This window comes from Alternaria atra (genome assembly GCF_907166805.1).
Source record: "Alternaria atra isolate CS162 genome assembly, contig: 25, whole genome shotgun sequence".
Taxonomy (NCBI): Eukaryota; Fungi; Ascomycota; class Dothideomycetes; order Pleosporales; family Pleosporaceae; genus Alternaria; species Alternaria atra.
Genome location: NW_025091323.1, coordinates 5,707,299 through 5,729,743, shown reverse-complemented (window position 1 = coordinate 5,729,743; position 22,445 = coordinate 5,707,299). Strand labels below are relative to the sequence as shown.

Sequence of the window (22,445 nt, the reverse complement as noted above, 5' to 3'; positions counted from 1 at the left end):
TCTTCGGAATAGCTGACCCGTACCTGCAGCGAGGCTAATGAGTGCTCTATATCCACACTTCATGCTAGCTCGATTAACAGTATCTGAGGAATAGGAAGGGTGTTACAGTTGCAACAATGGGATCTCGGAGCGTGTGTCGTCTTCGCGTTGACACGTGAACTCGCGTGTCTTGACGTCATCATCCCTCCATCCTCCCACACCACCGACGCGCTTCCCTCAGCAAGGTACCTAGAGCCTCATCAACAACCCACCATCCCATGTCCGTTCCTCGCTACCTCCGCACTCTACGACCAACACTCACCGCCCCATGGCGCGCATACTCATCACTTAACCGACCCAACATCATCCCCTTCAACTTCTTCTCCGGCTTCGCAGTGGCAAACATGGCGTCTGCCTCCCTTGACAATTCTTCCTTCCCCGCAACATCCTACAAGCCAAAGTACGACAACTGGCCGTACAACGATTCAGATTTTGTACGATACGACGAGAACGACGATGGCGTATTCTATCGGCAGCCCAGACTAGTGACGCATATCGACGATCCGTCGATAGCAAGGTTAACAGAATACTACGACACGGCATTACCAAAGAGTGGGCGAATCATGGACATGTGCACAAGTTGGAAGTCATTCTACCCCGCGTCGATCAAAGAAGCGATTCAGAAGAAGGAGCTGGAGGTTTTTGGTGTGGGGCTCAACGCGGAGGAAATGGCGCTCAATGGCGTGTTTCAGGGTCCAGATCGCTGGCGTGTCATGGACCTCAATAAACCGCCACATGATGTACGTGCTGCGTGGGAACAAGGGCGCGACTTGCGGTTCGATGCGGTGACGTGCGTGGTCAGCATCGACTACCTCAACAAACCGTTGGAGGTGTGCAAAAAGCTTCTAGAGGCGACAAACGAGGGCGGCATGGTTCATCTTGTTATCAGCAATCGATGTTTCCCAAACAAGGTTGTTAGGAGGTGGATGATGCTTGATGAACGGTCGAGGCTGGAGTTTGTAGGTGACTATCTTCACTTTGCGGGGTGGAAGGATGTTGAGATTGTTGATCTTTGCGCGAGGGACGACAGTGGAATGAGGGTTACGGATGATCAGGGGACTGTACTTGTGAGATCGCCTTATCTGCCGGACCACTTGGATCCGTTGTGGGTTGTAAGGGCTAGGAAAGGGATGTGAGCTGGGGAGTGCGACACGTGGATCGTGCATGATGAAGGGCTAAGGTGGCAGCATTGACATGACGCACGTATACTTCAGGGTCTCCGGCTTCAATAGAACGTAATTGATAAGCTGAGAAATCCAAATTCACATGGCACTGACCATGGCCTTGCAGACTCTTCGCGCTCGCCGACCCGGTGGTGCCCAGGACTTGCCATATCAACCCCCTCCTCATGCCTCAATAACCTCCTTCAAAGCCTTGGCGCTCTTCTCCAGCAATCCCTTCTCTTCATCATTAAGCGGCATCGGCACACTCCTGACAACTCCCTTCCTACCCAAGACGACCGGCATACTCAGACACACATCCAGTCCATCCTGATAATGACTGACCGGCCTAACAATCTTCTCATCAAACAATATCGACTTGCAAATGGATGCTGCGACACCGCCGATGCCGTAATTCGTTGCCCCCTTATTCTCAATAATATTTGTTGCTTTATTCTTCGTTTCTTCCGCAATGGCATTTTTATCAATCGCTTTTCCTTGGTTGGAGGAGGAGGAGGAGGATGATGATGATGAAGATAGGGCAGAAGATAACGGCACACCTCCAATGGAAGCTAAACTCCAGGCAACAAACTGACTCTCGCCATGTTCACCAAGAACGTACGCATCGATGCTACTCGCCGCGACTTCAGCCTTACTCGCCAAAATCCCGCGCAGGCGTGCAGAGTCGAGGAAAGTGCCGGATCCAATAACCTGGCTCTTGGGCAGCCCAGAGTACTGCTGTGCAAAATACGTGAGGACATCGACGGGGTTCGCAACGAGCAACACGACAGTATCTTCGCGGAAAGGTTTCATATCCCCAATCGCGCTCTCCAGAATCGCTTTGTTCCTTCCAATCAGATCAGTCCTGCTCTCTCCCTTCTTCTGTTTCGCACCCGCGGCGATGACGACAATGTCGCATTGGCCGGCTTCTTTGTGCGTTCCTGCTCGCACGCGTGTGCTTGTGTTGCCGTGGAATGTCGCATCGCTCAGGTCGGCGACTTGGGCGTCCCGAACTTCCTCCTTGGGGTCGACGATGAGGATGTCGCCGGCGACTGGGTTCATGATGAGGCTGTAAGCAATTGTTGCGCCGACGTCTCCAGCGCCGAGAATGGCGATTGAGGAGGTGGGTTTAGCGTCTTGAGACATGGTTTGTGGTAGACTATTATAGACTTGTGAGAATGGATTATGGGTAGGAGGTCAGTATAAGAGGGTTGGTGTAGAAGAATTGGGGTATGAGGATTGGTATATAAGGGTTGGTATCGGAGGCTTGCGTGGAATATAAGGGAGGGGTTGAGAGGATACCTCGTAGCTTGACATTTCTTTCGTCTTGTGTAATGCAAGCTATTGAACTACGTCATCGTCATGACGCTAGTGCTGCATGCATGTCCGTAGACAGCGGGCCTATCAAAATGCTCGTGAAGCCTCATATGTCTTGCTGAGATGCCCGAAAGCCCATGAGTTCAAGGGTTGTTCGTATCCTCTCTTTTCACATCACCCCCTAACGAAACGGCCTCCTTTTCTCTTTCCCTCGACTGTCCCCTACGCCCAATTCACATGATCGGCGTCCCGTCTTGTGCGTCGCATGGCCGTTCTCGGTCGGCGCCGAGGCTGTTTCTTGACCAGCTAAACGGGCTTAGTATGTGACCAGGTCTCTTTGAATTAAATGAAGAAAAAGCATGGTGAAATTCAAGTACATTCACGCTACCTTGGACGCCGTGACGGCAGCAGATGCAACCGCCTTCTTTCTCGGCTGCGTCGCCAACCCCTTCTTCAACAGCAAAGGTATAACGTCAGTCGCCTTATTCCGGCTAATAGTCTTTCGGCAAACGGGACATTGAGAACGCTTGGTTTCATGGGGTCCGGTGCGGTTCTCACCGGCGATGAGGGCTTCCATGAGGCAGGTGTGGCAGAAGAGGTGGCCTGGGGTAGTTAGTAAGTACAGCATGTATGAAAACGTCCAATGCAGACCTACCACATGCGGTGGCTGTGAGATCTGTGGGGTTGTCCATGCAGATGACACAGTTGAAGGAATTAAAAGTAGTGACGGTCTCTTCTGGCTTTGCTTGCACTTTGACAGCATCTTCCTGTTGCTTTTGTAGGGCCTCTTGCAGCGGCGTCTTCTGCTCTGTCAAGTCAAGCTCTTGGACCTTTTCGTCGTCTTCCTTCTTCTCCTCAACTTCAGCAGCTGACCCGTCGTCCTTTTTCTGGCGCTTCGCCGACGGGCCGGGTGTGGGCGATTCCCTCTTGCGTCTTGGGGGTGGTGAATCGGGGGCGCTTGTAAGGTCGACGTAGCCATTTGCGAGACGGTCGGGACGTGCGCGGGTGGTAGGCGCCATGTCCGAGGTCAACGGGCTGTATGGGCGCCAAGCAAAGGGGGAATATCTGCCGTGGTCGAGGCCAGCTGGGTTGAGGATGTGGTCGAAGAAGCCGGTGGAGTAGGGTGCGGGAGGAGCGCGGTAGGCGTCGTCGAATTGTTCTCCTTCTTCTTGGACAGGCGCGCTGTAGTCGCCGAAGAGGTGGCCGAAGTCGAAGCGTGAGTAGGGATCTAGTGGAGAGTCGTGGTCGTGGTCGTGGTCGTGGTGCGGGTGGGTTATGTCATGGTCGTCGTCGTCGAGTTGCGAGTAGTTGGCCGACATGGTGGCCGTGGTGGCTGTGGTGGCAAGCGGAGATAGCGGGCTTGGGGCAGTCAGGGAGGGCAATGTGCTCCCTCACCATGGCAATGGCTTCACCCACATATGCCACACGGCCTGGGCATGGAGTGTCGCAATACCGGCGGCTGGGTCACGCAAAAGCAGCGACCCCCGTCCGGCTCGGGCGTGCTACAGCGGACATGCATGGCTGTTGCAGTAGCCCTGGTCTGTAGGGCTGAGGCTGGGCGAGGGGAAATGCAATCGCCCATGCCAAGCTTCGTGGGTTGGACTAAACACCGAACATGACGACACCGATTCACGATACGTTAACCACCACGACTCTTCTCATTGCCGACGACATGCAGTGACACTCTGTGAGATTATCAGACGATGCGCTGTTCGTGTCGCACCTTTGCCGCGAACGCTGCCCACCGACCGCGACCCGTCCACGCGCAAACTCACTTTGCGAACGCCCCAAAACGACAATGTCTCGCCACAGTCCAGTCACCGCATACGGACGGTAGTAATGCGACGAGGGGCAGCCTGAATGGTATGCGGCACGGAGAACAAAGCAAGCAACTGTACTAACCCTTTCAGTCCCCTCGGAAGCCCGCTTCAGTCCCATCGGCGTCCAGCACCTTTCCTCGCACATCCATTCACAGATATTCCCCGGCGCAAGCACCCAACCACCACCCGAGCTCGTCGCACTGTCCAAGCACCACCTCAGTCGCCATGACTTACTCGGCAAGAACCAAGATCAGACCCCACCTGTGGGGTTTGACCTGCCCGAATTGCAAGGCACGACCCTAGACGAACACTTCTACAAACTTGGAATGGATGCGGCGGAACCCTATTTGAGCATGGCGAAGAAACTGGCATGGGCGAATCCCCCACCGAAACCAAGGAAATGGGTGCGAAGAAGTGGCTGGACCAAGTACAACAGCGACGGCACCACCGAGGCAGTCGACGCGCCCGACGAGACGATGCTCATCTTCGATACCGAGGTCATGTGGAAAGAGACTTCGTTTGCATGCATGGCATGTGCAGTGAGTCCTACCGCTTGGTATGCTTGGTTGTCGCCGTGGCTGTTGGACGAGTCCAAATCAGATCGCCACTTGATTCCGCTGGGAGACACATCGATACCCCGCGTCGTGGTCGGACACAACATAGGATACGATAGAGCTCGCATAGCTGAAGAGTACAATATTGCCCAATCAAAGAATGCCTTTGTCGATACCATGTCATTACATGTAGCCTCTAATGGCATGTGCTCACGCCAACGGCCGTCGTGGATGAAGAACAGGAAAAGCCGCGAGACGCGAGACAAGATAGCGTCATCCGAAGAGAACGCTACGCTGGAGCCAACACTACTGCACGGCCCATCGATGGATGACGAGGAAGAACTGTGGATGGGAAGAAGCGCAATCAACTCGTTGCGCGACGTAGCCAAGTTCCATTGCAACATCACCATCGACAAGGCTAGGAGGGAATACTTTGGCGAACTCGATCGTGCAGGTGTACGGGAACGGTTGGACGAACTACTCGACTATTGCGCTGCAGATGTAGAAATCACGCATCGTGTCTATCAGAAGGTCTTCCCACTCTTCATGGAAACATGTCCCCATCCCGTCAGCTTCGCCGCATTGCGCTTTTTGGCTGCAGAGATTCTGCCCGTCAACGAAACGTGGGACGCATACCTCAACAACGCCGAAGCCACGTATCATCACCTTGAGGATGCTGTGAAAGAACGCCTAGTGGCGCTTGCGGACAAGGCGCTGCAAGTCAAGGAGAAGCCGCATGTGTATGAAAACGACCCTTGGCTAAGTCAACTAGACTGGTCAGGCCAGGAAGTCAAGATGGTCAAGGGGAAGAAGAAGAACGACCCACCTAGACCAGCAGCCCGTCAGAAGAAGCCTGGTATGCCGAAATGGTACAAGGATCTCTTTGCTAAGAACGACGCCCCAATGGCTCTTACAGTACGAACGCGCATCACGCCGATCCTGTTAAAGTTGGCATGGGACGGACACCCACTGGTGTGGTCAGACGTCCACGGATGGACGTACAAAGTGCCCATGGACGAGGCATTTGCCTATATCGATAAAGGTTTGAAAGCTGCAGACATGTCCGAAGAAACAAACCTGAAGCTCCGAGACGACACCGAGTATGTCTACTACAAGATCCCACACAAGGATGGACCACTCGCAAGATGCGCCAACCCACTCGCCAAGGGTTACCTTCAGTACTTTGAGAAAGGCAAGCTAGGCTCTGAATACGCATATGCCAAGGAAGCACTGAAGATGAACGCATCCTGCTCATATTGGATCAGTGCGCGAGACAGAATCATGTCGCAAATGGTCGTATACAATAATGAAGTGCCTCAAGCGCCAGACCTCGTCTCCGCATCGGGCAGTGGTCGCGACACCAAGGTCGGTTTTATCCTCCCGCAAATCATCCCAATGGGCACCATAACCCGACGCTCCGTCGAAAACACCTGGCTCACCGCCTCCAACGCGAAGAAAAACCGCGTCGGCTCCGAACTAAAGTCCATGGTGCGAGCGCCGCAGGGCTACTGCTTCGTCGGCGCCGACGTCGACAGCCAGGAACTCTGGATCGCGAGTCTAATCGGCGACGCAACTTTCAAGCTCCACGGTGGCAACGCCGTCGGCTTCATGACACTCGAAGGAACAAAAGCAGCAGGCACTGATCTGCATTCCCGCACAGCTGCTATCCTGGGTATATCGCGGAATGATGCCAAGGTGTTCAACTATGGGCGGATCTACGGGGCAGGATTGAAGTTTGCGAGTACCCTGTTACGGCAGTTCAACCCGAGCTTGTCCGATGAGCAGACCAGTAAAACGGCGGATGATCTGTACAAGAACACAAAAGGGAAAAAGACGAATCGAAAACAGTTACACGAACGGCCGTTTTGGCGAGGAGGAACCGAGTCTTTTGTCTTCAATAAACTCGAGGATTTCGCTGAGCAGGAGCGGCCTAGGACGCCTGTGCTGGGCGCTGCCATCACCGAGGCATTGCAACGCCGGTATCTGACCAAAGGCGGGTTCATGACGAGCCGGATTAATTGGGCTATTCAGAGTAGCGGGGTGGATTACCTCCACCTTCTCATCGTGTCCATGGACTACCTGACCCGACGGTATGGACTAGATGCCAGGCTAGCTATAACTGTGCACGACGAGATCAGATACCTTGTGAAAGAAGAGGATAGATATCGCGCAGCAATGGCGCTACAAGTCGCCAACATATGGACGCGAGCCATGTTCTCCCAACAAATGGGCATCAACGAACTCCCGCAGTCGTGCGCGTACTTTAGTGCCGTAGACATTGATAAGGTACTGCGGAAAGAGGTGGACATGGATTGTATTACGCCGAGCAACAAGACGGCGATTCCGTATGGAGAGAGCCTTGACATCACGGCTTTGCTCGATAAAGGCGAGAGCGCGAGGTTGGATAATGGCATTAGGCCCAAGGAAAGCGAGATGCCGACGCCGCAGAAATACACACATGCGTATACGCCTCGCACGCCTATTATGAGCACGCTCAACGGCGCAGGGGGGGCCAAGGGCAAGGATGAGGATCAAGTAGGCATGGCTTATCTCAAAGCGCAGATATCATCGTCGGACCAAGAGCTTAGGGATATATTGAAGCCGTTACGCGCCACTCCTACCTCGCGCTCTGCAGCCAACAAGAAGAGCACGACAAAGGCAGAGAAGGAGGTGGAGGAGATTGAACAAGAAAGTCGGTCCATTCAAAGAGAAGTCATGCATTACGAACAAATGGCGCAGTGTCTCCCCGTCGACGATGCCTGGCGCGAGGTGTACAGGAGAGCGGGGAATGGCACTAAGAAGGAATGGTGGCAAAGTGGCGTTGGCAGTCATACACATCCGAGGAGTTCGGTGGTGAGGAGTGTTAGGGTGTAAGACTTCTAAGGGGATACGTGGGGGCTTTTGCCACATTCTTTATATGTTTTTTGTAGGATATATGTAACGAGTGATGGGATGAGATGAAGTGGGTTGGGCTTGGTTGGGTGGCGCGATATGTTTGCTTGCATTTGGGCGGCGCAATACTATTAATCTTCAAATGAGATTCTTTGGTTTGGAACGTTTATGGAAGTCATGTGTTCATCCTGTCATATCTAGTCTTCGTGCTTCATGGCTTGGGAGAGACGTATAAATATCTCGTTCTGTTCACCCTCTTCTTTTCTTCGTCACACACCATTCTTCAACTTTCAAAAACCTTTCAACTGGTTCTTATGACCTTTCTCGCCTGGCTGTCTAAAATTCTACTACGCACTTTCCATGCTCTCGCCTGTCTTGTCTCCCAAAACATCAGCGAAAATGAACAATCTTCTCGCCTGGCTGTACGCCTTTCAAAATCAAACTCCGTGAAAGGTGATACATAATTCCCCTGCCTAACCTCCCAAAGCACATTCTAAATGCGACATGTTCTAGTCTGGGGGTGTGCTTTCAAAAACAAAAAATGAAACCAATCATTGCGATGCCTGCTCTGGCATAGTCACCCGAGAAAGCGTATCCTCAACAGCAAATGTGCTTGCCTGGCTGTGCGCGCTCTCAAAAACTTAGAATGCCGACACATACCCCGATCCATGTCCTCGCGTGTTTCCCGCTGTAACATGGCCTTGCACGAAAAGTATACTACAGCGCCAGCGTGATAGCGCTTTACACATGAAATGGCCTCTTTAGATATCTCATACTAGTCTAGATGGCGAAACCCGAATGTCTTAGGTTCACCGACTTAAATACTTTGGACCCACAGTCCAGCTCTTATTGCCGCTTATGGCTCTCACTAAAATTTGCTTAGGCCCTCTAACACCTCCTCTCGGGTATCCAATTCGGGTGCGGTGGGCCAAAGACGTAAAAGACATCGTAGCGCGCGTGTCTGGGGCTGTGCACAAGGCTGTGGTGGACACATGAAACGCAGGGTAATCGGGTCGTTACTAAGTTGGTGAATTAGCGAGCATCAGCAAGCAAGAAGGCGCTACTTGGCAATTAAAGCTGACTGGTCCAATTCATCCCACGAAACTTGGCATGCCAAGCTCTTCGAGTAAATTGGGTAACTTACCCTTGATGCATAGTTGTCGGTGATTAATGGCTCTCTTTCTTGGCCCCCAGTGGGCTATCATGGATACCTCATCCTCCGTGATTAACCGACCTCATCCCAGCTACCAATCTCGCAAATAGCTACCAATATCATCAGCAACAAATTCTAGCGGTCTCATGTAGGGGCAGAGACCTCGAGAGTAAGATGGCGAGCGTGTTGGTGCGGCTCACAATAGCAAGAGAGTTGCAAGTACCTCTCATCATTATCAGCTTCGGAGAGGCTCAAATCAGCCTTGATACGAGACAATTCCCGAGACGATTTTACTCAGCTGTTCGAGGAGACGCTCTAAGAATATCTTCAGTCATTTATTGGGGGCATCATTGGGACGACGATATCCTATATAACGCACCTTGGTTCTCTCTTCGAACTATCACCAGCTCATACTCACGCATCCATTCGACCCTTCTACTTCTCCTGCGATAGCCTCCATATCTTCGCCACTTTGATATTAATCATCTCGCAGTTACACTCCAATTACACCTTGCCACTCTCAAGAAGCATCTCCAGTTTCACTATCACCCCGAACACCATGTTTCAATCTCTATCATCCGGCATGGTCATGGCTCTGCTGGCCACTCTGACATTTGCGGCACCAGCGCCTTCCACAACCGAAATTCATTTTGTCGACAAGCGTGACGCTTCCTTCAACGACTTTGGCGAGTTCGACGGATCATCGTCCGCAAAGGGGTACACCGACGGTCAAGGAACGTACATCAAGAGCGGCGACGACCACAGATACGGTTTTGTGGGAACAGGCGAGCACTGCTGGACCGACTTCTTCGCAGTTACCAACCGCCTCCAGGCTCTGGACTGGAAGCGTGACGAAGCATCCGTCGACTGCGCGAGCACCAGCTCATGCACCATCGAAAAGGTCGATAGCGAAACCAAGTGCGCCTCCTGGAACCTCCAGGGCAGCATTACTGTCGGCGCAGGCAGAGATATTTTGAGCAAATTGCTGAGCATTGGGGGCGAGGTCGGTCTTGAGGCTGGGGGTGGTGGAGAATTCTGCACGACTGCTGAAGCGAAGAGCAGCTGCGATTGGGAGGACAAGTTGTGTCATCAGGCCTGGCGCTCGGATATGCAGAGAGTGCATGAGGGATACATTCGCCGTCGTTGCGACAAGGGTGGCGACCATACTGTGTGGATGCACGGTGAGTGATGATGGGCGGACTACTCAAGATACCAACACTGACTCATCTGCCAGATTTGGAAGTCGTTGTTCCACAGAAAGAGACAAGGTTGGGTTGTGCTGCAATTTGCACAGGTAAGTGTTCCTCGTGCTTACTATATTTGAAGTCCCTCCTGACTTTACATCTAGATGTTACGTACCCCGACCCAGTGCCCGCTGTCTAGATATCAGCTGTTTTCGAAACATCTTCTGGAGTGGACCGATTGTGGTTTTGTAGTAGAACAATACCGGTTTTTAATCTCCATATTTTGATTCATCACTCTCTAAGCTTTGACAAACAGTTTGCGCAGCCTTCTCAACCTCTGAAGATCGTGGCTTTAGATCGTCTTGGTGGTGTCATGACTGTTATTGGAATGTCCAGGGATACTGAAGAATTCCTGGTGCTACACCAAAACCTCACAATCTCTTTGAATTCCAAAAGTATGATTGACCGGAACCAACGTACCTTAGATACACCTCCACCCAATGGTCACCACGGCCGCCGCGAGCACTGACTCCGGGTATGACAAGTTGGTTGACAGGATAGCACCGCCGATCTGGTTTAGTTCCTGTGTGGAATTAATTTATCGATTTCCGGAGGGAACTTGGGATGCTTCCATGAACCTCCACGCTCCAAGTGAATATCGTTACAGCAAAGGCATATCTACTTCAAAGTTTTCCATGCCAATCGTCCTAGCGCGACACGGTCCGGCCCGCCCGGACACGATCACTTGAAGCGGGTACGCACAAGCTCAGCCTTAGTATTTATTGCTAGAGACGCGATCCTGATCGATACTCAATCAACAAAGGAAGCGGCCAAAGAGTTGTTGGGTTGGATTATGGCCACTGGAAAGAATAATACCCACATTTAGGTTATCCACGCGCATGACAATTACTCCTTCGGTTGCGGTCTATTTCTTCAAATCTTTCCAAACGCATAGTTATTCGCTACCAGCGAGGTGGCGGCCAGATTAAGACGGAAGTGTCCCCGGAAAGACAGAAGTTTTGGAACAATCTCTTGCTGGGCGGGATTTCATCGATCCTAGCCGTCGGTGAACCTCTGGATGGAGACGAGTTAAAAATTGAGAGAGACAGTCATCAGGTGGTCGAATAGGTCATACAGGCAAAGATGATACTACCGTTCTCTGAGTGCACTGTGTTGGTCTCACTGTGGCAGGCGATGTGGTTTACGACAACACACGCTTTTACCTACGAGGATTGAAATCCGAATCATCACGACTTGAGTGAATCGTTACTTTGCACAATATTGCTGCTCTCGGACCCAAGAGCGGTGTGAGCGGACACAGTGAGGTGCCAGTGAAAGTTTTAGTCCGCAGGCGATTGATGAGACGAAAGTTTGCTTGCAAAATTCCAACCGGACTTGCAAAAGATCCGCGACAGCTGAGGAGGTTTATCATCGTGTACTTAGGCTTTGTCCTAAACGCATCGATCCTGTATCAGGTTGGGCTAGAGCTATTCGTACAAAGACATATTTGTATCGTCAACTCTGTCAAAAAAAAACGTCGTATCGCATTGGACAGGAAGGAATTCGTGAACCTTGGAAGCAGTTTATAAATTGTACGGGAGGCGGATTTAGCTAGTATGTGTGCTCACGCACGGATCACACCGGAAAGCAGAAAGAGAATCGAAAGCCGCCAGTGCTCGCACGGCTACCTCGCTTGCGCGTCGTGCTCTATGTTGTGGTTGGCGGAGGGGTTTTGAAGACTTGTCGCACGACGGGCAACCCGTAGGAATTGGGAGAAGGAAGGTGATTGGGCGCAGCTCAAAACTGCCATTGTCGCTCAACAAGCAGGGCGCACTAGTGCTCGTGAGGACGTCGCGTGGCGCTCCGCGACTGCCTCTGAGTCGCTCTTGATGCAACTGCATTACTGTAGATTGCATTTAAATTCGGTCACAGTATATAGGCTCCCAAGCAAGCTAGGCAGATTGAATCTAGCCTGCAGGGCAATGCCGTTGGGAGTCGCAGCCAGCTGAGCCTTCAGCTTACCTACCTACCCCGCAAAACGCTCACAACTCTGGAGGTTTCAGCTCCCCCGCTATCAGCGCGTTAGTTTGCAGAATCTGTTCAGCTGATGCCCTGCCTATCTGCGAGACGACTTCAGCCTGAGGTTCTTGGAGTGCAAGCCGCCGTGCAACACGTAATTCCACCACTCTAATCATCATCATCATCATCATCATCCGAAAGTTGCGCGTGCGTAAAACATCTGATAAGAAAAGAATACTATGCGAATCAATACAATTTCATTTCCTTGCATTTGAGACGAACATCTAATCGAACATGTGTGTCGAGTTCAGCCAGAAAACTCATAGTCGCAAATAGTGGTCGATTGTTAGCCGATGTAAACTGGTAATCGGCTACCGTGGTACTGAGAGGGAAGAGGGTTCGAATCATCACAGGATATGTGAGCACGCATCCATAGAAAGGCCCGGAAAACCAACGTGATCCAAGCTTCCTCCACAAGGTCTGCATCAACGCTCCTTCTCCGCGTCATGACCCGAACATAGTCAGGCATGTAAAACCAATAGTACAGCATTGCCTCACCTTTCCAGTATTTGTCCCCATTCGTAGGTATTCCATGACCACGACCCTTCGCAATCGCCGATAAGGCGTCTTGGTAGGATCGAGGTGCTTCTCGGAGATGGGCCGTAACGAGATCCATGTAGTGATCCTTTTCCCATTTTTGGCTATGGGCATATTTCGTTTCCGTTAGATCTCCCCGGAAGTAATCGGAAGTATCGCGGTAAAGGGATTCCAAGTCATCGTAATAAGGTACACGACGGTCGTACAGATTCTCACAAATACCATCCCACTTGTCCCCATGTCTTTCATGGAGATGCTCGTAGTCTCTTGCGATCTTGCAAGTCTGAATAGTGCCTTTACGGTTGTTGTATTCGACAAGTTGTTGGTAGAAGACCTTGTACGCTGAACCATACCAGGTCAATCCTGGGGTATTCTGGGGTCCTAGGGGCTGGGGGTAGCAGTTGACTTGTGAGGCTGGCTGGCGCAGCCAAGGTGCAACCATCGGCACAATATCGCAGAAACCATGGAGGTAGCCAGGATGTCGGCTTTGCATTTGTCTAAGATGCTGCACTGCGACGCCATCAGGGTCAAGTTGTTGTAGAGTAGCAAAAACATCCTCATTGGTGCCCACAGTGAAGGTAGGAAGAGATAATTCTTGATTTTTTGGAAGTATGCCAAACCACATACTATCAGCTTCCGGGGTGCATACCCATCGACGGAGACGGTGGGGAACTGAAGCAGAATTCGGATTCTCATTCTCTCTTATTCCCTTCTCTGCATCAATACCCAAACTCTTTCTACACTTCGATACCCCCTTTGTATATAGAGATTGTGTTCCATCACCTCGAGAGACCGGCCTTTTTCCGTGAAGGGCTCTGGTGTAGCCTAGTAAAGTTCCAAGTCCACGAACATTCGTTGCTGAAAACATATGCTCCCCGCCTTGCCCTTCCATGATACCCTCTGGGGGCCGAAAATCTTTCCATTCTACCCCCATGCGGCAAGCGAGAATTGCAATATCAGATGCCGAGGTGACTGCGAAAGGCCGTGCGATATCGGATGGCATAAAGTCCCATGATCGTTGCCTTTTGCGAATGGCGGGCCAACTTGATTGTGGAAAAGATGCTCGCTCGGTTAGCTGAGCAGCGCTGATTTCGTGCAAGGCAATCAGAAGAGGTACCCAACAAGCCAGCTCGCCGTTCGGATCGTTTATCATGTCATCTTCCTTTGGGACAAATGTTGCGTTACGAGACTCCTTCTTCCCCGTTATCGCAATTGTATTCGAGTCTTCAAGGGGGTAAGGTGCAAGGACAATCTCTGGTGTAGCGAAACGCGTTTCGAATCGAAATTGAGTCCAACGCCAATGTCGGTGGGTATGCTTGCTCCATTTCCCCATAACAGACGTTTGACACTTCCGATGGCCTTCAACAGTGCCAAAAACTTGCGCGAGGAGCTGAGCCAACGCAATGACTAGAGCAACGAGGGAGATGATGAGCGCAACAAGTGCATTACCATCAAGCGCCATGGCCAGTCAATAGTTAGAACGACGTTACTGTGTGGCGGTAAGGGCATGTGTGATGTGGATGGTCCACTGAAAGAGAGAACTGGTTGATTTCCATAGAATAGAATCAGAAGGGTTTATGTACGTGAGAATTAGAAGAGTGGTGGCTTCCAGAGTGTTAACATGTGATATACTAGTGGTCAGGCCACTACGAGAATGAGAGGTTCATAAGATCTTTTGAATCTTAGCATGTGGCAGTCGAACCACTCCCCCGCACAAAAGAAAATAGCTAAGTTATGATGGCAGATGCAGCGTGTAATGGGATAGCGTATAAGGTTCATACACGTGAACGAGCTGAAGGGGAGGGCGCCACGCTAGCAGTCACGACAACGCATCTGAAACAGCACCTGGGCAAGATTCGCGCATGCCTGTGGAATAGCAACTGCGTCTTCTCAACGCCTCAATGTCTCCCCGGAATGGTCATTTTTATGCTGTTTCGTTTGTTGTATCAACTCGATTATGGCTAGGTAGTGATATGGTTCATCTTTGTGCGGATCAAACCTGACCTGCAGGGCGATGCCGTAAATAGGCGCAGCCAGCTGAGCCTGCAGGCTACCCCGCAAACCTGTCGCTAGCTCCTGGGAATATAAGTTCTTCAGCATTCTTACATACGCTATCCAAGGTCTTGGGCATCTTCGTCAATCCTATAGTCTCACCATACAATGAGAAGACGGGACCGTCTTCGAAATCGCGAACGCGCATTATTCATGTCAGATGCTACCTATCCGGCTTCATCCGGAGTATCACTTCCGCCGCCCGCGCAGCAAACACCATCTCTTTGGGACCTGGCTCGATGCGAAGACGATATGGAGACTTCAGAAGTCTTTTATACCGCTACTCTTGGATGTGTAGCCAATCTTGAGACCCTGGGCCGCCTGAAACCATCGAGCAAATACGGGGGAGTACTGCGGTAGCAAAATCTACTAGTGGCGAAAGAGGTGGAGTCCAACTGATCAGGGCGCGGTCAGCACGTCGAATTCGGAACAAACGAAGACATTACTCTCATTGTTGGGAACACAATTGGCCGTTCTGCCACTGCACTGGTCGAGTCAGTCCGTTACAGTAGAATAAGACTGGCTCGCAAATCGATCCGCTGTAAACGGCGGGCAAAACCAGAGGACCTGGTCTAGGAAGTGTCGTACCTACACAGACTGCATCGTCCCCATATTGTACAGATGGTGGGTACCTACCTTCAGAAAAACACCTTCGCTGTATTGCTTTATCCTATTATGACTGGAGACCTAGCAGAATTCTTGGAGGAGGAGCGGCCAAAATACGAACAATGGTATGGGCCACTCAGTTCTCGAAATTTCCGAATCCAGAAAGACCTAGCATGCTTCTTCTTTTTTCTGACGCATGCTCTCAGTATATGCATGATCAGGACATTCACCATATGGACATTAAGCCGAGCAATATCTTAGTCTATGAAAGGCGCAGTATTTGACGCCCAACCGTGCGGTCTGTCTATCTGTAGGTCTCGCGAGACTAATCCATCTCAGCTTGTAATCAACAAACGCAGAACCGACATTGGAATGAGCGAAGCCTTCACCCAGGAGTCAGGATCACAGACCAAAGGCCCGTCACCACTGACGAAGATGTGGTGTGGCCTGAAGATTGCTACAACGAAGTCTCGGGGAAGAGCCGCGGATTTTTTCCGCCGGGTTGTGTGTTCGTCAAGATGCATATAGTCCTAGTGCGTAAATCGCCAGCCGACTTTGAAGATTTCCGAGTACAAGATGGGGATACCGCAGCTTTTCACTTGACGTTACCCAATTACTTCAGTGTATGCGAGTCTATCACGATCCATGGGACAGCACGACTTACGTACAACTGGAAAGATTATCAGCGGAAGTACCGCTCTGCATCCTGAGAATCTTATCGTGTCGCGGAGGGCGAGATTTATGATCGCTTCAAATTCAACGAGATTCCCTAGAAACATAGATAAGTAATTCAGGCGACGGAGCATGATTCCGCGTTTCCATAATAAGGGTTGTGGAAGCGAAAGGTGGGTCCTTGTCTAGAGGTTATCGGAGTACCGATTGAAGAGCGATTACCAGCAGCGGATGCGGAGGGTTTTCCGCGAACCAGAACTCTCGGTATGTTTCAAGTGTGAGTGTGTGGGTTCTTCCGCCTATTGGACATGAAATATATGATGCTGTGCCCTGCACTCAACCATGGAATATAAAGCGGCCTTGCACCGCACACATCCTGAGCATATAAGAATCGACCCCTCCTCTCTTTAGACATATCTCTTACTTCCTCTCCCAAGATGTCAAGAAGGCCTACAATGTCTTCCGCGATGGTGAGACCAGAACACTTCGATCGCAAAAGAACACCTCTCTTCCTGTCAACCCAAAAGGTTCGTTGCAAGAACACATCTTGTTCCCCCTCTGCCTCCGGCGCCAAAAGATCTCCAAAAACTCTGCACACTCGTTTTATCTAGCTGGAGGTAAAACCACAATTCGCACTCATGTTTTGTCGTCTCGAAACGTCTAGAATCTTGCCAGGGATGGGCGTGGGTTGGATGTTCAGACGCTACCTGGAATTTGGAGCAACAGGCGCCGTCGAGATTGTCGTGCGAAAGAGGGGATGATAGCCTTGGTGATGATGCGGTTCATCGTCACGTTGGTTTACCTCATCACGACATGATATTCCTGTCGTCTGGTGGTCTCGCTCGATACGCCTCCGGTACATCTCACCACGACACGCGACCTCTCTTCGTACGACGACGTCTCAAAGTATATTCGCATTACACACCTCACCAGGAAAGGTGTCTTCCGCAGTGCCTTAAGCACCTTACGCCCTCCACTCTACGACCCTCTCCTTTACCGCACTCTCACCTTTTGCGCCTGGCATCGTGTCCATATGCCGGCCGGTTCCTTCCGCCACGAATTCGAACTTAATAACTTCCACACGGACGGCACCTTGGTTTTCTCGGTCCCCCTCATCTGTTTCTGCAAGGCTGGCTCCAATGGCGCACACTACAAAGCAACGCACTACTGGAGGGATTCCAGCCCGCTTCCGTATTGTGTAGTGATCCCTCCGCAGGTTCACCTCCGGAGATTCTGTTACGACTTTTACTCCCTCTAAATGACCGAGTTTGACGAATGTTCCACCTCGAGGTGGGATCGGAGTCCGGCCCTCCTCCTTACCACACTGTTCTATCCGCACCTGGGATCATGCCGATAGCAGCGGCCGGCTCCTTCTGCGACACATTTGAGCAATACATTCGACTACTTACATGGCCTGGCTAGACAACTAAGTCATCTGCAAAGTATTCAATCCTGCGCACTGTACAATTGCAATACGCGGGCGAACAACCCCAAGTCCAACGGGACAGCGAACGCCGAATCCAGCGACTGGACGACAACCTGGCTCAAGGCAAACCTAGGCCGACGACCGCCGAGGAGCAGTCCTTCATCGACAGTGCGCAGGATCATGTATCCCATGGCTGGAAGCAGATGGTACTCCACTGTATCTGCAACGTGTTCAAGGCTGGAGAACCCGGCGAGTCTTGCACCGAATTGAGGTAGCAATACCCGTCTTACAGACTTCCGGGAGTTGCGTACGCTGTCGTATGGAGAGTAGAGGTTCGACTCGAGAGTATAGGAAGCGACCTGCTCGCTGTCGGGGTTGTCGCTCTTACACCTTCCCCTCTCCTATGGATGTCTCGAAACCCTGTTTACCAAGCCTGCTGAGTTTCTTTGCTTCGACTCGAAAACTACGTCAAGCCACCGGCTGTCGGACGCGTACAGCTAGGCGACAACAATTTGGTCTAGCCGATGGACTGATTCGAATGTGGTGTATCAATCACCACAACAGCTCAATGCTCTGCACTGGCGGTGGCTGGTGAATAGCGTCCTGTGTCGGTCACTGTCCATGAGATCCGTCGCTACCAGAAGCTAGCTAAGCTTTTCATCGGTCTTTAGCAGTTATGAGGACTGAATGATGGCGACGAGTGGCTAGCGAGCGTAGATGATATGCGGAATGGGGGTAGACCAAATTAAAGCTCAATTTTACTTTCATGCCTTCATAATGCTTACTGTTCGTGCCTCTGTTCCCGTGAGTGGTGTATTTCATCACGTCTCTGTATCTGTCGTACGCTTGTGAGATTCTTCCTAGTGGCATATCACCTTATGCAACGCCGGAAAGGTGTATCTAGGTCTGGGTGGCAGAAACCAGCATATCCTCCCTGACCTCGTGACTAAAGTCGACGCTTCGCAATCATGTACGATAGTAGGGGGATCAACGAGCTGGCGGAAAGTAGAAGTAGCCATAGTATGAGAGCGAGCGTGCATATGCGACGGCATCTTAGCGCTTACTAAGACACGCGTCGCGGCTCTTCGACGCCCAACAACCCGGGTTTGTGACGTTTACAACATTGCTCGCATACTCGCCAAACCTACAGCATAACATGCAGCATAGCATATCCGATCCCGAAACCTAATCGCGCAATCGTATGTAGCCGCGACGAGGCAGACCCGGCGGTCGGCACCTGCAAAGCGTCCCGCCATGGCATACAACGACCACATTGCTACCAATGTGCGTCAGCACCTCACGATATACGATGCGATAATCAAGAGATATGGACATCGGTATCTGATATCTCTCCGGCCTTCTCCCTAGCCGAAAGACGTTCCGAGAATAGATGCGGCATCGAGTCCCGATCGTCGCTGCATTTGCCCTTCTACTCCACGACCGATTACGCGCCGAGTAAGACACCATAACCTATAAGCAGAAGAGAAGAAGTGCGGTGGGACAATACACGGGCTATATGCGGTGTAGGATGTCGAAGTCGATGAGCAATCGGCGGTGGATGGACATGGGCGAAGTAGTCTGCCAGTATAGAGTGAGCGGAGCAGAAGGTTCCCCTCGCTCGACTACAGTTCGGCGATGACAAGAAGTGGAATCAAGTGACCGCTGGATTACCTAGTGACGATGATAGGCCAGGCTTCGACTGACGTTGGAAAGCGACCTGTTCCAGGTACATCTCCTTGTCAGCGGCTACCACGATAATATAAAGCCGAGAGGACCGGCTAGGTCATTCCAAGAATGGCCTCCTGCCACTAACTGAAAACGGCAAGCTATGGATGAAGATGCGGCGGTCCATATCTGCTACCATCCTCCAACACGTCTCTCATGCTACACCTCTTTCGGTATTCGATTGGAAGGAAAGTCACAACCTCCTCGCCATGTCCAAACACACGAGATCAAAGCGCAACGTGTACAGTGTTAAGGATTCAGAAGTGTTTTCTCACATTCAAGCATTCACGTAGTTAATTCCTCAAAGGCCAATACAGAACAAAGTCTAAATGCCAAAAAGCTGCCATCACACCTACCAATAAATCAGCAGGGTGCTGCGGTATTGACCATTCGCAATAAGCATTTCCTCCGCACCATGTCACGATCATGGAAGCTTGGCCGATGAGCATCAGCAGGCTAAGCCAAAGCTTGTCTAGGCACATCATATCATATCAGAAGCGTGTTGGTTCTTGTTCGAACACGAGATTTTGCCGAATCGTTGGTGCTAATGGGATCAAAAGAGAAGGCTGTGCGACGGGCCGTTTGTTGTGCGGGAACTAGCAGTCATCTATCCCAGCGTGTCAACAACGTGTGGATCTTACCCCTGGCAAAGCCACCCACGTTCTTGCTGCTCACTTACGTTGTTGGCGGAAGTCACATCTGAGTTCGAACATGAATGCTTAGCAAGGCCTGCACGATCAGAGCCCAATCGGTTGATTCTGACATAGCACCTTTCTCAACGCACATTGTTGTCTGCAGCGAAGCAAGCCCACATCGTTTCGCCTGGAGCGGTAACCTTGGTCATACCGGGTATTGTGTCCTAATATTACAAGCTTCTGACTTGAATTCGGCACAGGTAATTTTGGTGCTGAGGCCCTGCTCATATATCCATGGCCCAATCTCAATATCTCAAGACAACACCGCAGCAAGCATTAATCCTCTGCTAAGCGGATCTTCAAAGCGTGAGATACGAGCCAGCTTTCCTAGGTAATGCCTAGTCTATACTTTTATGATGGTAAAGACTGTCCAGAAATGTCCTTCCCAAAGTGACACGCAGGCTGTGCCGTCTGAAAAGACATACTATGGTCGGTGGGGGCGATTTAAAACAACTTCACATCGATTGGACCCGATCGTCTCAACCAACGGTACTAAACGCGCATCGCGTCCCGCGGCAGCGACTGCTGCCGAGGGCATATTTACGGCAACGAGTCCACCACGTGAAGGATGTTGAGGTGTACAAGTCTCACGTCAGATCCTACAAGAGGATCCTAATACAAGCCGATCTAGTGAAGTGGACTTCACACGCCGCTTCCCGTCCTACACGAATGGACTTTAAGGAGGCGACTCTCTGAGATAACCATCTCCGCGATTTTCATGGCTATATAAGGGGCGGCGGTGGATACGTTTATCATCATCAACCCACAAGCCTCCAACATCTCAACACCAATCCATCAAGCGCTCAATCCTCCATCAAAATGAAGCTCATCACCACCCTCCTCACTGTCCTCGGTGCCGTCGCCATTGGCCAGGCAGCTGACTGCAGCGGCGCCAGGCAATGCCAGTGTCTCTTCCAGGACGGCTCCCACTGCTGTGTCTACGGCTACGTAAGTCTAGCATCCAAAACATCTTGCCTCTTCCGCAGTACGCAGAGTGACGTTTCCATCTTTCCAGAATGCGCAAACCGGCGACACTTCCGACTGTACTGCTGTCTGCAGCGGTGCTTCTCGCCTCCTGCAGAGCGGCGAGAACACACCCGCCAAGTGCAACGCTGGCGGAAAGTTCTCCTGCGTCGGTCTCATTACCGCTCAAGGCCGTACTCCTTGCTACAACGACAACGAGGGTAAGCTTCATCTCGAATCTAATATGTGCGAGCAACTACTAATGAAGAGCAGTTCCCGTCTAAATGTTGGAACGATCTTAGAGATTATGGGTTTGGGATTGAGTATGCGGTGTTGGATAGGATAGGGTTAGATACGAGAAATACAAGTTATGACTACGAAATCTATCCTGTGCCATGTGACATGAAGAGTGAAGCTCCATACTACAGCGAATATGATTCACGAGGCCTTTGCCAAAATCCTTTCTTTGAGCCGGCTAGCGCAGATACAAAGGCTTAGCCAAACCTCAAGGTCGATATCTGAGCAAGTGCTCCGGACACGATATATCCAAATGGATCGAACTACTGCTATGTTGTCCGATTGTGATTGCACGTGTGTAGCATATGTAGCATGCATAGCCTACGGTCCCGTTGCGTGGTCTTCGCCGTGACATAAGATGTGACAAGCGATCAGTAGCTAGTATAGCTCGTCATATCAAATCCTCAGCCAACCTATCGCAAGAGTCTCAACTGCACGGGGACTAGCAGTATCGTATGCTCACTCCTCCCGACTCTTCTTGAACAACCAAAGAATAGTTTGGCCGGTCAGTGCGCATCCATCGCGTACAGGAAAACTGGACTGGTATGGCAGAGTTGGATAATGGGAGTACAGGTGTGCACGGAATTCTCAGAGAACACTGCAAGTGCGGTGCCTAGTCTCTTTCGGAATGAACCGGGTTTGATACTCAACATGGGGTTACGGCTATGTCGCAGCCCATACGAAACGCCGACGAAACCCTGCACGTCAGAACAATAATAGACCACGTCGAACCATGCCAAACAGAGTCTCTCCAAGCTGCCTAGTTGCTGATCATAAAAAAGCTTAGTTAGACTTCAGCCTGGATTTGCAGGCATCGAAAGCGCAATTCTGGAAATCACAGTGCACCATTGCAGAACGAAAAGCACGTAGTTGAACCAGTGTATATATTGAATTTCCAAACTATTAAGGAGAGTAATAGACCAGGGTTCCCAAGCCCAAGTAAACTACACAATCAACTGCGTACCTCCTGATCCTTTCTAATCTTACAATACCCAGTATTGACAGGCCCTCAATTCCCCATCTGCGCGTCACAGACGCCGACCAGATAAAAGAAACAAAAGCTACTAAGCTCCACCACACTACCCCATCATATATTGTCGTATCCTCCACTCTATTATCCAAACTAAAACATTCGAGGTATATACAACCCGTTCATTAACCCGCATCCTATCCATCCATTCCCACTATGTGTATATGTTGTTGTTGACTTTCCCAAAAGCTCATTAGCTGATCGTGTTATCATCGTTTGTGTAAGGTCGATGCAGGCGATACGC

The 22,445-nt window shown here is 51.0% G+C and overlaps 7 protein-coding genes across 7 annotated transcripts; 4 read left to right on the top strand and 3 right to left on the bottom strand.

Moving 5' to 3' along the window:
- Nucleotides 1–257: 257 nt before the first annotated feature.
- ALTATR162_LOCUS6959 (uncharacterized protein) lies at nucleotides 258–1,175 on the top strand (the record flags this gene model as incomplete). The annotated part of the gene is made up of 1 exon (XM_043314585.1): nucleotides 258–1,175. The coding sequence occupies one exon, from the start codon at nucleotides 258–260 to the stop codon at nucleotides 1,173–1,175; it is 918 nt and encodes a 305-aa protein (XP_043170520.1).
- Nucleotides 1,176–1,385: 210 nt separating this feature from the next.
- ALTATR162_LOCUS6958 (uncharacterized protein) lies at nucleotides 1,386–2,345 on the bottom strand (the record flags this gene model as incomplete). Its single annotated transcript, XM_043314584.1, has 1 exon — nucleotides 1,386–2,345. The coding sequence occupies one exon, from the start codon at nucleotides 2,343–2,345 to the stop codon at nucleotides 1,386–1,388; it is 960 nt and encodes a 319-aa protein (XP_043170519.1).
- Nucleotides 2,346–2,895: 550 nt separating this feature from the next.
- ALTATR162_LOCUS6957 (uncharacterized protein) lies at nucleotides 2,896–3,835 on the bottom strand (the record flags this gene model as incomplete). The annotated part of the gene is made up of 2 exons (XM_043314583.1): nucleotides 2,896–3,119; nucleotides 3,172–3,835. The coding sequence occupies 2 exons, from the start codon at nucleotides 3,833–3,835 to the stop codon at nucleotides 2,896–2,898; spliced, it is 888 nt and encodes a 295-aa protein (XP_043170518.1).
- Nucleotides 3,836–4,219: 384 nt separating this feature from the next.
- Nucleotides 4,220–7,764, top strand: ALTATR162_LOCUS6956 (uncharacterized protein; the record flags this gene model as incomplete). Its single annotated transcript, XM_043314582.1, has 2 exons — nucleotides 4,220–4,379; nucleotides 4,427–7,764. 2 exons carry the CDS (start codon nucleotides 4,220–4,222, stop codon nucleotides 7,762–7,764), a joined length of 3,498 nt encoding a protein of 1,165 aa, XP_043170517.1.
- A 1,730-nt stretch (nucleotides 7,765–9,494) lies between these two features.
- Nucleotides 9,495–10,318, top strand: ALTATR162_LOCUS6955 (uncharacterized protein; the record flags this gene model as incomplete). Its single annotated transcript, XM_043314581.1, has 3 exons — nucleotides 9,495–10,116; nucleotides 10,170–10,229; nucleotides 10,284–10,318. 3 exons carry the CDS (start codon nucleotides 9,495–9,497, stop codon nucleotides 10,316–10,318), a joined length of 717 nt encoding a protein of 238 aa, XP_043170516.1.
- A 2,166-nt stretch (nucleotides 10,319–12,484) lies between these two features.
- Nucleotides 12,485–14,197, bottom strand: ALTATR162_LOCUS6954 (uncharacterized protein; the record flags this gene model as incomplete). The annotated part of the gene is made up of 1 exon (XM_043314580.1): nucleotides 12,485–14,197. The coding sequence occupies one exon, from the start codon at nucleotides 14,195–14,197 to the stop codon at nucleotides 12,485–12,487; it is 1,713 nt and encodes a 570-aa protein (XP_043170515.1).
- A 6,533-nt stretch (nucleotides 14,198–20,730) lies between these two features.
- On the top strand, nucleotides 20,731–21,158 carry ALTATR162_LOCUS6953 (uncharacterized protein; the record flags this gene model as incomplete). Its single annotated transcript, XM_043314579.1, has 3 exons — nucleotides 20,731–20,859; nucleotides 20,927–21,095; nucleotides 21,148–21,158. 3 exons carry the CDS (start codon nucleotides 20,731–20,733, stop codon nucleotides 21,156–21,158), a joined length of 309 nt encoding a protein of 102 aa, XP_043170514.1.
- Nucleotides 21,159–22,445: the final 1,287 nt, after the last annotated feature.